This window comes from Trichogramma pretiosum, unplaced genomic scaffold (assembly GCF_000599845.2).
Source record: "Trichogramma pretiosum strain Unisexual culture from Peru unplaced genomic scaffold, Tpre_2.0 scaffold41, whole genome shotgun sequence".
NCBI classification, from domain to species: Eukaryota; Metazoa; Arthropoda; class Insecta; order Hymenoptera; family Trichogrammatidae; genus Trichogramma; species Trichogramma pretiosum.
In genome coordinates, this window is record NW_019640824.1 from 131,533 (window position 1) to 146,556 (window position 15,024).

General features: G+C 36.0%; 3 protein-coding genes and 1 non-coding gene across 7 annotated transcripts; 1 reads left to right on the forward strand and 3 right to left on the reverse strand.

Annotated features, from left to right (window-relative positions):
* Nucleotides 1-27: 27 nt before the first annotated feature.
* Nucleotides 28-4,929, reverse strand: LOC106656660 (intracellular protein transport protein USO1-like). Of its 2 annotated transcripts, none has more exons than XM_014377733.2 (5): nt 4,871-4,929; nt 1,569-1,632; nt 1,280-1,482; nt 1,156-1,202; nt 28-1,066 (listed from the first exon to the last, which is right to left on the reverse strand). In XM_014377733.2, exons 2-5 carry the CDS (start codon nt 1,583-1,585, stop codon nt 116-118), a joined length of 1,218 nt encoding a protein of 405 aa, XP_014233219.1. In that variant the 5' UTR covers nt 1,586-1,632; nt 4,871-4,929; the 3' UTR covers nt 28-115. The 2 variants fall into 2 exon arrangements, with proteins under 2 accessions (XP_014233219.1, XP_014233220.1); XM_014377734.2 differs by lacking the exon at nt 4,871-4,929 and adding an exon at nt 3,914-4,251.
* A 3,263-nt stretch (nt 4,930-8,192) lies between these two features.
* On the reverse strand, nt 8,193-8,311 carry LOC111694586. Its single transcript, XR_002763667.1, has one exon. It is a non-coding gene; the product is annotated as a 5S ribosomal RNA (ribosomal RNA).
* Nucleotides 8,312-8,910: 599 nt separating this feature from the next.
* Nucleotides 8,911-10,060, reverse strand: LOC106656639 (late histone H2B.L4-like). Its single transcript, XM_014377706.2, has one exon. The coding sequence runs from the start codon at nt 9,995-9,997 to the stop codon at nt 9,611-9,613; it is 387 nt and encodes a 128-aa protein (XP_014233192.1). The 5' UTR covers nt 9,998-10,060; the 3' UTR covers nt 8,911-9,610.
* A 2,553-nt stretch (nt 10,061-12,613) lies between these two features.
* Nucleotides 12,614-14,815, forward strand: LOC106656664 (zinc finger protein 28-like). Of its 3 annotated transcripts, none has more exons than XM_014377737.1 (3): nt 12,614-12,784; nt 13,172-13,236; nt 13,318-14,815. In XM_014377737.1, the coding sequence occupies exon 3, from the start codon at nt 13,369-13,371 to the stop codon at nt 14,434-14,436; it is 1,068 nt and encodes a 355-aa protein (XP_014233223.1). In that variant the 5' UTR covers nt 12,614-12,784; nt 13,172-13,236; nt 13,318-13,368; the 3' UTR covers nt 14,437-14,815. The 3 variants fall into 3 exon arrangements, with proteins under 3 accessions (XP_014233223.1, XP_014233224.1, XP_014233225.1); XM_014377738.1 differs by having other exon boundaries at nt 13,323-14,815; XM_014377739.2 differs by lacking the exon at nt 12,614-12,784 and adding an exon at nt 12,857-12,960.
* Nucleotides 14,816-15,024: the final 209 nt, after the last annotated feature.

Consider the following 15,024-nt stretch of genomic DNA (forward strand, 5'->3'; position numbering starts at 1 on the left):
AATTATTATACAATTTCATAGCACAATTACAATAAAAAAGTTGTATGCCTACGAATAGCTAAGAAACAATTTTTCTTATTCAATCAACTTAATCTATGGAGACAATATTCTATTATTATGAATAATTATGATATCGAGGCCCAGAAAATGATGGCATATTATTCCGTTCAAATTGCTCATGATAATCTGTTTCTTGAAAATCTGGACTCCCCCCTCGTGATATTGTCTGTACTACAATTTGTTTTATCTCATTTATTTGATTACTCATGATTCCCCAATTTTTCTTCGCAAATTTGGTATTTGAAATGTTGTTATTGTCCATATTTCTTTCAATAGAACCCAGTTTGTCGTACATTTTTTGTTGAATTGATAGTATGTGTTCTGCCTCATTACTGCTGATCCCACTGCATTTACATTTGACTGGTTCTTCTTTTTTAATTATTTTGGGACTGGGCATCGACTTCAATTCAGCAAGTTGCTTTGCAAGATCACTATTCTGTGTTAAAAGTTTGCCGTTCTGCTCCTTCAGTTCTTGCAAAAGCTTCTTATCACTTTCATCATTCTTTTTGTGACGTTCACATTCACTGCGTAAAATATCCATAGATTTTTCCAATTTTTTGTTCAATTCTGTCAATTTTTTATTTTCGGCATAATATTTATCCGCACTTCTTGAGAGATCCGAATTTTTTTTCATTGTTTTTTCCATTTTTTGACAAATGTCTATAATTTTCTCGGAACTTTCCTGTTGTTTCGAAGTTTTTTCAAGGATCTGTTCATGCTTCTTTTCCAAAAGCTCTTTCAATGATATATTATCTTTTTCTAGCTGTTCAAGTTCAGCATCTTTTTTAGATATTTGATCTTTGAATTGTGCAATTATTTCGATTTTTTCTTGGAGTATTGTGCTTAAAGTTTCGTTGTTACTTTCCAATGCTTTGATATAATCGCTACTTTTTACAATTAAACCTTCAGGAGCATCAACCGGCGTATGAACAGGAGACCCCGTGATATCGATAATGTTGGACGACAAATCTTCTCTAGCTGGTTCAGTTTTGACATTGACTTCATCCTAAAAAATAAGTAGGGGTAAAAAAAAAATATAGTTTAATTTACATAAATTTTTCTCAGTTAATTTTTAAATTATATAGTAGTACTTACCACTTTTTTGGGAATTTTGTGAGTACTCGAGCCACTCTTATGTTGTTCTGAAAAATTAAAAATGATTAGACGTTTTCAAACATTCAAAATGCGAGATGTAGATCTAAGAAAATCAAAAACTCACTTTTCACCGTATCCGTTGTTTTCTTGACTGAGCCACTGTCACGACGTTTGTGCTCTTCTTTGTGAATTTCTTCGTCTGTTTTGCGTTTTCGACTTGGTACATGAATTGATTTCGCGAACGATTTGCTATCCTCACCTGTTAATATAGTTTTTTTAATCTTCGGTGGTTGATGTTCTTTTTTCGTCGATGTTTCATGGCTTTTTCTGCTCATAAAATTATTATAAAAAGTTATTTTCAATAAGATTAAGTCATTTACTAAAAATACAAAATAATTTCAGATAAAATTTACCTCGAATGAGTAGACATCTTTTTCGATAATTTTCTTTCTTCCGCAAGGAGATTTTAACCTGGAACTAATATTTTTAAATTAATTATATCATTAGAATTAGAGCTGGGACAATTATAGAGTTAGAACGAGGTTTTTGTTGTAGATGTGTGAAAAGAGAAATCAGAGCAAGTAGAGCCATGTACTATAAACAAATTTTAATTTCATGATCATAATTTCTCATTGTAAGCGGTTTTAATTTCGTGTGAAATTAAAATTTATTTAAATCGAAAATTTAGAAAAAGCGTTAATAAATATTTAAATTTTTTCGCCCTCGTGTCTTCGGTTTATTATATTTTCTACTCGCTATTTTTATTGAAGAACGGATATATAAAATAACAATCTCAATAAAAAATAAATTTAGTAACTTTGATACGATTAGTGCCTCGTATCGCCTGAGAGGGCCGGGCATAATGGGAGAATTCTCATGAGAACTATCATCCAAATTAACTTGATACTATGGTACTCTTTTTCTTATATGCCGGCATCTTAAGCATTAAATCAGTTTTTCATAGTGATATATGTTGAGAAGCGAGTTGCCGAGACGCTATGCTATCGTCCGATGTACACACGCGGCGAACACGCCCTTGTCGTAGTGTCCGATTCCAATCGAGAGTCGAATCGAGGCAGCGCGGTATACGTCGAGCATTCGTGTACGTGTTTCGGAGCGAGATGTCTCGTGTCAATCATGTCCATGATGCCTGCGAGACAAAGAAATAGGAGATCGCTCGCATATACCAAACGATAATGCCGCAACGTGTTCAACACACTGCCCCTCGATTCAACGTTCGAAATCGGACGCTATGGCAAATCGCAAGCGGCGCGCAATCTCTCGCTTCGACTTTTCGCGCCATATACGTACTGCGAAGTGATACGTACTCACTGCTTGTCGAGACTTCGTAACTCGTATTTTCAATTTTCGCCGAAATCGTCCCTATTTTACATTTAAAATCGAGTCAAAAGTAGCACGACCATCGAGAAGCTGTTTCAAGCAGATTCATTTTTATTTGAGTAAAAACTTATCGCTACTTACGCAAATAAGCCGCAGTTTTATTGAATAAGGGGTGGAAAAAATCCTGTTACTTAAGAATAAAGCTAAAAATTAATGCCTCGAACAGATGTGCGGCTAACAGTTCATCTTGCTATAGGACTATATCAACGCGGCCCGTTCAAGCGACTTCCGTGATAAACAGTATTCGGGGAATTTCACGAGCCGGTCTCTGTCGTCGGCTATACTGCGTTATAATTGTTTCGATGCCTCTCGCGCTCTGCTTACACGTACGTGTACATCATGAGAAAATCAGAATCATCAAAATCAGATTCATCAGAAGTATATCATCAAATGCAGAAACATTCGCCTAATATAGCACAAACAGTCGACGCTGAGCTGCCGGGTGTAAGACACCGTTTTTACGAGCTTGCTTTCGCTAGTACGTCGAATTAATTTATTTGTATAGCTATTTGAATTCACGTGTTTTTTATACTTGAGCGAAGCTCGTAAAAAAATTTCACGAAACTTTTGTGTTCCCATAAAGGAAATTTTGATTTTGTCAAAATTTACTTTTGAATCACAACTTACGTAAACGTGTTTGAATTAGACACTGCCTTCTTTTGTCGCGTTATTTCATCATGGTCCGGGATAACGTATATGAATTCCAGGTCGCAAGATGATAACAGAAAACAAATAGAGTTCGAGTAACACGTAGTACAAGATTTATCCCAAAAATGGCCATTGCAATGTCAACGAAGGATGAATGCTCTTCGTTGTAGCATCGATCGAGGTCACCCTCGGCCAAGAAACAACAATAACTATTTTCGATAGGCATTTGTTTGGCGCGTCGCGACTTGCTCATTTTGACACCATATACACGTATATCGTCTCGTTTTCAGCGTCGTTTGCCGGTTTCGACGCGTTATTGTATAATAATCTGAGTGCACTGTACTGCCAGTTGCGACTCTGCGTTTTCAATGAAACGCTACCCATTACAGGTTGATTTTTTTTCTCCTCTTTTTTTGCTAACGAGGCTCTCGCCATTTTTGTTTTACTTTCAAGAAGCCACTGATTATAAAGCAACGTTAGATGAATATAAGCCTACGTTCGAAATACTTTTTGTCGATTTTGATTTTTGCGAATACGTTTCTTATATTGAATTCAGGGTTTGCGTTTCGTGTGCAATGCGTTTCGCCATCAAATCTTTTTGATTATTTTGCAAATGCCTCAAAACAACGAATATACGTAGGGAATTCGTAGCTTAGAAGTGATGCTTTTTCCGTGATAATCACACGATTAGAAATAAATGGATAACTACCTAATCTGTGCGCTCTGCGTAGACGATTTAATTGAAACTATCACACCCTCGTGTCCTCCAGTGAAAATGAGATTCGAGTTGAATCAATGCGACAATCGCTACCGAATCACACGTTCAAACAATTAGCTCACTGTTTGAAGATGTTAGATTTTTAGAGAGAGAGAGAGAGAGCGCATATACTCGACTCGACTACGAATCTCAGGTTCACCAACGATTTGCTGCTGCTTCTGCTGCTGCTGCTGCTGCTGATGTATTGTGCGGGGATGCGACTGCCGAACGGAACTGAGATGTTGCAGCGTGTGTGGTTGAAAATCAAGTGGCCGAGTGCTCGCGCTGCCGCTTCTTTTATACGCGCTGCGCGGCTCGAGTTCGATCCGGCAGCAACGAGAAAACTGAGCGAAGAAGGGGCTCCGCCGTATGCTGGCCCTCAATAACATTTTTAGTACTGACGCGTACTTCAACATAGAGGCGACCCCTACCACATTATATTTTTAAGTTTATCTCGCTCACACAGAGTTCAATTGGAATTTCTCACCCACGGTTCGTTCGGACTTATAGAAAAATTTGATACACGGATCACGTGTTACATCGTAAATTTTAAAACGGCGTACTTTATTTCACGTGTAATTGTACTAACTCAATAGTTCAATACATTTTTTATGAATTCGACTATGATCATAAATTCGGCTATGATCGTTATCTCTAGGTATCTGTAATAAAACTTTTCCGATCAAGATCTTTACAATGTAGATCGAAAGTGAACGAGTACTTCTTGTAGATATTACGTGAAAGTTGTGAATTTTCGAATCGATGAAATTAATTTGCTAAGAGTACTAAAATTATCAATACTATTGTGTATAAATAGCATTGAATTCTTTGCTGCCATTGACTTGGAAGTGAAATTTAATGCAGTTACATTCGAGTAAATAAAATGGCTGCGCAAAAGCGATTACTTACTGCCTATAGGAAGTTGTTTTCTGCAGGACTGACTGGGAACGACTGACGAGCGATGTGCAGACACTAACTGATAGTGTATACTGAAAACTACGTCGTTGCTGTAGGGTGATGCTAGCGCTCGTCGGACGATCCATAAAATTAAAAATATTCTAGGATACAAACAGGAAGGAATTCGGGAAAAAATTTTTTCCATCTTAAATCACAAGAATTTATCTCGAAATCAAGACTGCGTGCGCGTCGATGAGAAAATCGAAAACATTGATAAAAATGTTCAACCCAGTTTTCAGATAAAGTTTTCGAAATATGCTCATTTTTATAATGATTTATGATGCAAGACATAAGTGTAATCTAACACATGCCTGCATTTGTAACAAAAGATTATCTTAGAATTTCCATGTGTTACCTCATTTTAAGATAGTGCATCCTACGTCTACGTCAATAAGTTTTGTGGAATTTAAAAAATAATAAAATAATACGTCTAGTTTCAAATTCAAACTTGTACTGTACTTTGATTTTTTTTAATTGTTAAATTATATTAGACATAACTTTAAGAAACAAAATTATTTTCTGATTTACCCAGAATGTCTAAGCCAAATCGTTTTATTATACCTCATAAATGTCTAGAAATCGGAAAAAAAAATTAACTACGATCGTACAGAAATTCGATTTTAGGCACTGTGGTGTCGCCACGTGCCGGCGCAGCCCGAATCGAGCAAATTCTCATGCCGCATGCTGTGTATGACATGTGTAGGTAATAATTTATAAGTGTGAGTAAACCGTGTGTGCGACTCTACCCATGCTCGGACGGATGTGCGGATTTGAATCTCGGCTTATGTCTCGTTTGCTCGCCCCTATTAATTAGTCAAAGATTATAAAGAGCCGCAGAATGATGTTTAAACTGTAAATTCTTCCATTTGCAGAAGTCACACGAGTACATTTCAACTTTTTTGAGTAATATCAATTTATTTTACCAAATTTAATTTTTAAATTTTATCAAAAAATGTTTGAGAGCTTGATTAAATTTGCAATTGTTCCGCCTTTCATCTCGAGTGCTTTGTTGTTAATTTTTTCGGTAAATCAATGTATTATCTTTAGTCAAAATTCGTGAGATCTTCGCCGTGCATCAAAGCATAATTGTCATGTTATCCACCACAAACTTATTAGCTGTTCAGGTATCTCAAGTTTTATCAATAGCGCGTGTTTGAGAATTAGCTTGACTCGTGTTTTTTTGAAAATCGACGACTGACGCTGAGAAATTTTTATCGATATTACGAGAACCCTTCAACACGAAGCAACGCTACTTCACTTGTTTAAAATCTACTATCTAGCAAAACACATCAGACTATCCAGATACTTATGAAATCTTTGCACATTTTACAAAAATAAATGTACAGACGAGTTTGTTGAAGAGATATAGTCGTGATATTTATCTAACAAACTATTACGATGCAACCATTGATGATAGAAAATATATTCATATAGATTTGGCCTTGTAAAGACGATCTGGTTTACTGTACTGCATTTTAATGCTTAAATTACATTATTCTTAGCTTTCAGATTGTTAAAAAAATGGGTAAAATTTAGTCGTAAAACACCTCAAACTTAATAACCCTTAGTAACACAATGTCTGCAGCCGATAATTGCAAGTGCAATGTCCGGAAAGAACTTTATTTTTATAGATCAAGTTTTACGTAGCCTTGAACTATTTTGGCCCTCTCTCGTGCTTCGTATTTTGAGGAGAGTAGAAACGAGAGATCGGCTGAGACCGGCGACCTGCGCTCGGCTATGTTGCGTGTGTGAAGCGGGCTCACTTTCACCCCGACAAATCGGTTGTCCGTTCATTGTCAGGTCGGCAGCGATTACATTGGGAAGATGTGTACAACTGTATTCATATTGCTTGCATTTTCATATATAAAGACAGAAAGAAAAAGAAGAGTAAAAAGGATTTCATATCCGAGGCAATATTTATTGTAAAAACGTTACTTACATCTTGAGTGATTTTAGTTCTACAACGCGCGTTCAGCTGAAAGCTCGGCTCGATGACTATAGGTAAGAGACAGAGAGCACTATAGGCACTTGGTGAAAAGAGAACTTCACTGTTTAGCTGCTGGAGCACGAGTAGCTTGAGAAATCTGTGTCTCGAAGATACAGCGGCTCGCTCGAGTTTCGGCTCTTAGATTTTTATTGCTTTCTGAGAGATTAGATTGGACCAATTTTCTGTAGTAGCGGCGTGATTTTAGTGTAACGTCGTGTGATGTCACTTTACTCTCTGTCTCTTTGTTCCTCCAGCCGATGTTCGTAATTACGTGTTGTATGACGTGTATGAATATTATAAATTATCGTTAAATAATGTTATTGTTTTAATTTATTGCATTGTAAAGTAAATGCTGTACTTAGCTTTCCATTGCTGTTTTGGGCGTCTCCTTCTGCTTCTCGCACACATCGACCGTTTGTTGATTTCAGATTATTTAATAATTTACTATTTATCAGAGGAAAGGTGATTTGAAAGGCGAGTGAGTAGTAGGAGATCCCTAAACATCGATTCTTATTCATTGAGTCGGACGTGAGGCATAATTATTGTTTTATACTGGATTATTTTGTTATATTAATAATACACATTCGAAACAATTAAGATCGAACATTCGAGAAGTAGTTCTATGGATTAATAATACCCTCTATTTTTTAAAGCGGTCGTAAAACAGGTGTGAAAGTCCGTACATCTATGGTCCGAGCTGTTCAATAAGTCCGCTCGAAATCGAGCGACTGGCTGCGTGTGTCGGTGGTTTTCGTAAGTGCAAGCGCTTTGAAGCTTTTTCAAATTTGGAATTTTTGTAGCCTATCTGCAGGCGACATTACACGAGTTTGAGATACGTATAGAAATTCTTTCACTACGATGAAATATCATGTGAGCAACTATTGTTACTGAAAATATTTGAAAAAATTCTTATTTTCAAAGCTCAAGCATTTATTGACAATAAGCAGGTAAAACAATATTCAGCTTTACACTATTGGCATACATCTGTCTAATGAGCACGAACTCTCATGTTAGCAACACGGCCAAGTAGAGGCGGGGGCGAGACTTTGCGGCAAGAGATAAGGAGACTATTCTACGAATATTTCTAATTCAACTTTTTTCATTATTGTCCTAATTGCACGTAAACTGACTCTGCGATGTCTCAGCAGTTTAGTATAGATCGATTTCAGCTACGCGACTCTGAGACGAGACTCTGTCAAAAGCTCGATATCGTGAAATATCGGGAGGGTTTGTTTCGATGTAAAAAAAAAATAGAAAAAAAAGTAAAAAAAAGGTCAAAAGAATGAGTATCTACGTCACGCGGGGTTCCCAGGCGGTCACCCATCCAAGTACTAACCGCGCTCAACTTTGCTTATATTCGGTGATCGGACGAGAACCGTAGTTTTCAAAGTGATATGGACGTAGACATATTACATCCCGATATCAAAGCATATAAAAAAAAGGAAGCAAATTTATTACGGTATCGGGACACAGGCAACAATGAGTAGGTAAAACAATATTCAGCTTTACACTATTGGCACACATCTGTCTAATGAGCACGAATTCTCATGTTAGCCATAAGGCCAAGTAGAGGCGGCGGCGAGACTTGCGGTAAGAGATAAGGAGCCTTCCTACGGATATTTCCAATTCAACTTTTTTCATTATTGTTCTAATTGCACGTAAAGTGGCTCTGCGATGTCTCAGCAGTTTAGTATAGATCGATTTCAGCTACGCGACTCTGAGACGAGACTCTGTCAAAAGCTCGATATCGTGAAATATCGGGAGGGTTTGTTTCGATGTAAAAATAAATAGAAAAAAAAGGTCAAAAGAAGAAGTATCTACGTCACGCGGGGTTCCCAGGCGGTCACTCATCCAAGTACTAACCGAGCTCAACTTTGCTTATATTCGGTGATCGGACGAGAACCGTAGTTTTTTTTTTTTTTGTATTAATAAATGTTTATTTATGTTCAAAAACTTTTACAATACAGCTGGTAATTAAACATTTACACAAAACCAGTACAGTTACTTTTTTTTTGACACAGAATGGCTTAACGTTAGCACTCGCTGTGATATTACATAAGACTAGGTATTACAGACATTTGACGATTTATGGTAATGTGTACATTAATAATAATAATAAGCCTCTTAGAAAAAATAACGTTACAAAAACTAAGCTTTGACGAGAACCGTAGTTTTCAAAGTGATATGGACGTAGACATGAGGTGGAAATCGAAGGACAAACAATTTCAAAAAAACTCACCCTTTTATTAAACTCTGAATGAACAATTCTGACAAGAATTGACTGAGGCCTCGTATGTCAAAAATATAATAATCGAGTTATAACTTTACGAAGACTCAATGTTTATCTTTAGCTTAGAGTATAATGGATAATCTCGCGATGTATTATTTCTGAGGAAGACTGATTATTTATTTACTTACATTTCCTTGGTGAAAATTGTACGATGTACCTTTTCCAAAATTTCAATAATCTATTTATTTATAAACTATTTATTCATTACCCACACGTGCGCAATGTATGAGGTGATAGATGATGAAGGAGATGTGTGTGATTGAAGAATATTACAAAGAGTCATCAGTACTGCTTTTACCGAGCACATCGACTCATATGATGACTTGTCAACAAATAATTGGTTCCAACGTTAAACAATCTATATAGTGGCCCTGAAAAGGGCCGTTTGTTTAGAAATTCAGCATAGAAAGTCAAATTACTTTTTGGACATTTGGTACTTAGTGACGGCTTTGGTACCTTCGCTCATGGCGTGTTTGGCCAGCTCTCCGGGCATGAGAAGTCTGACGGCCGTCTGGATCTCCATGGAGGTGATGGTCGACTTTTTGGAATAGGCAGCGAGACGCGAGGCCTCCGTGGCGATGCGCTCGAAGATGTCGAAGACCAAATTGTTCATGATGCCCATGGCCCTGGAGGAGACGCCCAGGTCGGCATGGACCTGCTTGAGGACTTTGTAGAGGTAGGTGGCGAAGCTCTGTTTGCGCGTCTTCTTCTTGGCCTTCTTGTCCTGCTTCTTCTTCGTCGCTGCCGCCGCCGCCGACTCCTTTTTGATGGACTTTCCGATCGATGACGATTTGGGGGCCATTTTCGTCTTTTTCTCTCTGAATATTCGTATCGTCAGCAAAGTCGGCGATGTAATGTACGAACACGAGGCCTGTGTACTTATTTATACGAGTGATCGTGTCGCCAATCGACTTGCGAATTATCGTCTCGGCGGGGGTAATTATCTATTTCGGGGGGTTTTTCTCGACATTCCCACTTTTCCGGACTGTGCAGACTAGTCACATGATTTTGCTACTAGTATAAAACTGATTCCGTTGGTCGGACGGGAAATATTTTTCTGCTTAGGCCGATCAAGGCCACATGTTTAACTGACGGTCATGATATTGAATTTGACACTCGTACTTTCTTAAGAATACGGGAAAATCGTCTAGAGTTCAAGGATACATCGTTACACCGTCAATAAACCAAACATCGGTTTGGTCACAGTACAGCTAGAAATAATCTAGAAATTATATTCGAGGGTCAATCGACTCGAAAACAATCTAGGTCAGCCTAGGCGTTCAAAGCGATCTTTCGATCTCGCGTCAGATATATTTAGTGGCCCTTCAAAGGACTATTTGATTTTCCTTGTCATGTTTTACATTTTTTCATTGAATGTAAAAATCAGCGTGATTTTATTGCATATCTTTAAACATGATGGTGACTCGCATGGAGTACGCGAATAAGTTCGTATCCTCGAATAATCCGACGAGATAAGCTTGGCAAGCCTCCGGCAGAGACGAGACAGAAGAGCTTTGGAATCACAAGTCGGCCTTGAAATCTTTGTCGATTTCACGCACGAGATGCTGGAATTGAACATTTGCGGATCAGCAGCTCGGTTGTGGGGCCTCTCAACTCCTCCAGGGGGTGCGGAACCATCCCATTGATCCGCCAGTGACCTTTTGCCGCTATGCTTGCGTAGAGACTTGGCTCCGGTAGATTTCGGGCTATCTGCGGCTTGATGCGGGCCATTTTCTCGCATGACGAGGCGGAGTCAACTGTATTACCGGACTTATCTACGAGGAAAACTCGTACTGATTTCCGGGATGTCATTGAAAACATCATTTGCGACCCTGTCACTTATACTCAGTACACCCAATACGGTAGCAGCCTTGGAAATTATATTAGAGATTATGTCAGAGCCTCCTCAACGAGGAAGCAATATATAAAAAATTCGCAATAATAATCACAAGTTTAAAGACCTTCAAATGTTAGCTAGATTTATTTCAACTTTCCAAGCTATGATTTTCTAATCAGATTTAAACTATTTGAAATCTCATCCGAAAACATAGTTTATAAAGAGAGATATTTTTTCAGAATTGTGCATCACCTAAATTAGAGATGAATGTGTAGCAATATTTAGAGACTCTTGATATTTTTTCGATGAAAAAATGACTGGAAGTGTCAAATATCCGATTAGGAACACATAACATACAAAGAGCCAATTGATTTTTTAAAAAGCGTATCATCTCAATAAGAGACGATTTTGTAGGCGTGTTTAAAGACTTTTCATAGACTTCCTCTTACGTTTGGTGTATGAGCACCATTAGACATCAGTACAGAATGACATACGCCCACATTCAGCGTTGTAATTACTCATTCATTTATTCTTTTATGGAAAATTATCATGAGGCTTGATTTTTCTCTATTTCAACGCGTCATCTAAATAATATATTTAGTGACAACTCAATCTGAATCAAGTGTAACTATTATATTTTTTGAATGCACAGCATAAACTTTCTCGTCGACAGGTGTTGATTTATCGATTTATTATTAAAGTTTATTTTGATGATGTTAACGAAGTGAGGATTAATTACCTCAAAAATATGATTAGGAAAACATAAGTTAGAAAGAGCTAATCATTTTTGTAGAAATGCATCATCCCCAATTAGAGTCAAATTATGTAGGCGGTTTCAGTCGACCATCTCTAAAAGTAAAAGTATCATTATGGTCCAATGGGAATCGATCCTAAACTCGACTCTTTTTCTATTCTCGACTTTTCAAAAAATACTTTGTATTTTATTTCTCTCATTAGGTCTTTTTACACTTTCAATACAAGTACATAACAAGATGAAATGTAGCTTTGATATTCAGCATTTCGATTAAAAATTTTTTGAAATAGATATCATTAAATCTATAAAACTCATAAAGCTACAATTTGTGTTGTAACTATAAGACAGAAAATTTTTGATTTTAAATATCGCTCATCACGCCTGCAGGTAAGCAATTAATCTCCTTATAATTGTTGAATTTATTTTGATAGTCTCGTTAAAATTATTATATTTTTGTCCGTCGTATTGAAAAATTCATATTATTATCGCGATTATGAGTTTTCGAAAGAATATTATTGGAAATTATGTATCAACGAATGAAACCAATAAAATTGTGTTGTAATGTTTAACGAAAAATGTATCAATGAGTGTATGAAAAGCTTGAATAATATATGAAAACAGTTGCTGAAATCTCACAAACATGAAAATTATTTAACTAAATTGTGTTGAATTTATTCTGTAAGTATAAGACGAGAAAATCTCGAATTTATTCTCGTCAATTAAGAGATGAGAACAGAATTACAGATGATACGCTATATATGAGCACTGATATAGGCTACTGATACGGCTCGCGAGCGACATCTTTACTACTGCTTTACGACTTTCACAAGTATTTTCATGTATCCATGCCGACTCGTTCTATAGTTTTCAAATTTTCAAAAAAGTGTTTTTAATGTTTTGTATCTAAAATAATTTTTCAAGAAACAACTATAAACAATACATGTCTATCTGATACGGTAGATTGATTAAAATAAAAATAATCAAATTTAGGAAGGCAGGTAAATACAAATAGATTTCTACTTGCTGCGACAATCCAAATATTGGAATTGGCTGATATCAGAGTGCATCAGTTGATAACTTTTGCAGATTTTTGCAAAACAAGTTCGAATTAAAATGTGTAATAAATAAAAAGAATAGCAATAGAATTTATAAATTAGCTCAAATTTACACTAAAGTAATTATAATCATTAGTTATAATAAATTTATCTGTGAAAATCACAATAAAAATTTTCATAGCAAGATAATTCATAACCTCTTTGACTTGCATTTTATTGTGTAATCATAACCAAACTTATCCATATGTAAATTGCATTAGACGCTAGTTAAAAAATACCATTTATACAATCCTTTTCGTATTCAAATAAAATTATTAATTATGTTTACAGGATAAAGCAAGAACCTCGTGAATTATTGGAATTTCCAAAAAATCGTGCTTGGGCGTGATCGTGACGTGAGTTATCTAAATTCTGTGAAAATATATAATCTTTCAATATGTTGTGGTGTTATTATATACTATTTTATCATTTTGCAGAATAGCGCAAGTCAACGGATTCATAATCGAGGTATACTCTCCGAATGTGATATGTCTACTAAGTTATTCATTCAAAAACATCTCAAAAGACATATTGATGTAAGGCATGAAAAGATAAAGCCTCATGAATGTGATAAATGCCATAAATCATTCGGATATAAAAATAGCCTCAAGAGGCATATTAGTGCAGTACATGACAAGTTGAAGCCTCACAAATGTGTTTTATGTCCCAAATCATTCGGAGATAGAAGCACCTTCCAAAGGCATATTAAAACGGTGCATAAAAATTTGAAGCCTTATGAATGTGTAATATGCCACAAAACATTCGGGCGGAAACATCATCTCGAGTTGCATACAAATCAAGTTCATAAAAAGTTGAAGCCTCACGAATGTGGAGTATGTCAAAAAACATTTGGACAAAAAAAAAATCTCGAAAAACATGTCGATGTGGTGCATAAAAAGTTAAAGCCTTACGAATGTGAAACATGTCACAAAACATTTACATGTAAATGGAGACTTGGAATGCATGATAACGCGGTGCATAAGAAGTTGAAACTTTATGAATGCACAATGTGTCCCAATGCATTTGGCGATAGTAGTACTCTCCGTAGACATGTGAAAACATTGCATAAAAAGTTGAAGCCATTTGAATGCGACATATGTCACAAAACATTCGGGCGGAAATATTTCGTCAAGTTACATATTAATACAGTGCACAAAAAGTTAATGTCAAAGAAGTGTAAAATAAGTCTTCAAATATTCGGACGCAAAAAAGATCTGGAGACACGTATTAATAAAGTGCATAAAAAGATAACGTCTTATGAATGTGATATTTGTAAAAAAACATTCACATTAAAACATCACCTTGAAAAGCATATTATTAAAATTCATGAAAAGTTACCCGATCGATGTGAGATATATAACGAGTCAACTGAACAAAAATATGACCTCAATATGCATGTTGATACGGTACATGAAAATTCACCATCTCTCTATGTAACAAGTACCTGTGAAAATTCTGCCGAAAGGCACGAAAGATCTACAGGGATTTTCCAGGCGTTACGCAACTTTTTTACAAAGGTCATGAATGTGATTTGTGGCAGAAAATATTCAGACTAAAAACAAGACACATGTTGAAGCACGTCTTAAAAGTCATATACAACGGAAAATATTTCAAGCCCCGTCGATACAGTAATTGTCATAAAGTAAAAAAACTGCAATCTAAAAATAGGACGTGGGAATACGTTTAAAAATGTTTACTGAACTCTTTGTTGAATTAATCGTCGTGCGACTGTTTTTTCGATATTATTTCACATAATTATGAATATACCTACTACGCATCGGCCGTAAATGAAATTGTTAAAAAAATAAATTATGTGTAGGGCTCATTTTTTATAAATATTATTTTTCAGTGTGCACGTCCGCCTATTCTCTACGGTTGTAAAGACTAATTAACTTTATGAAAATAATGAAATAAAAAATATTCCTTTTTCTTACAGATCAGTTATTTTACTATTTAATTGTTCGAAAATGGTTAATAAAAAATCCTATTCCAAGCTTTACTCCTTTTTTTGAAAAGTCATTATTAATCAGGTTTGATAGTTTGATCCTTATAGCTGATTTTGTTACAAAGTCCCGTACATAATAATAACTGTGAAATACATAGCAGTTGCATTTTATTCAACTCGTTGCAACTCTAGGATATGC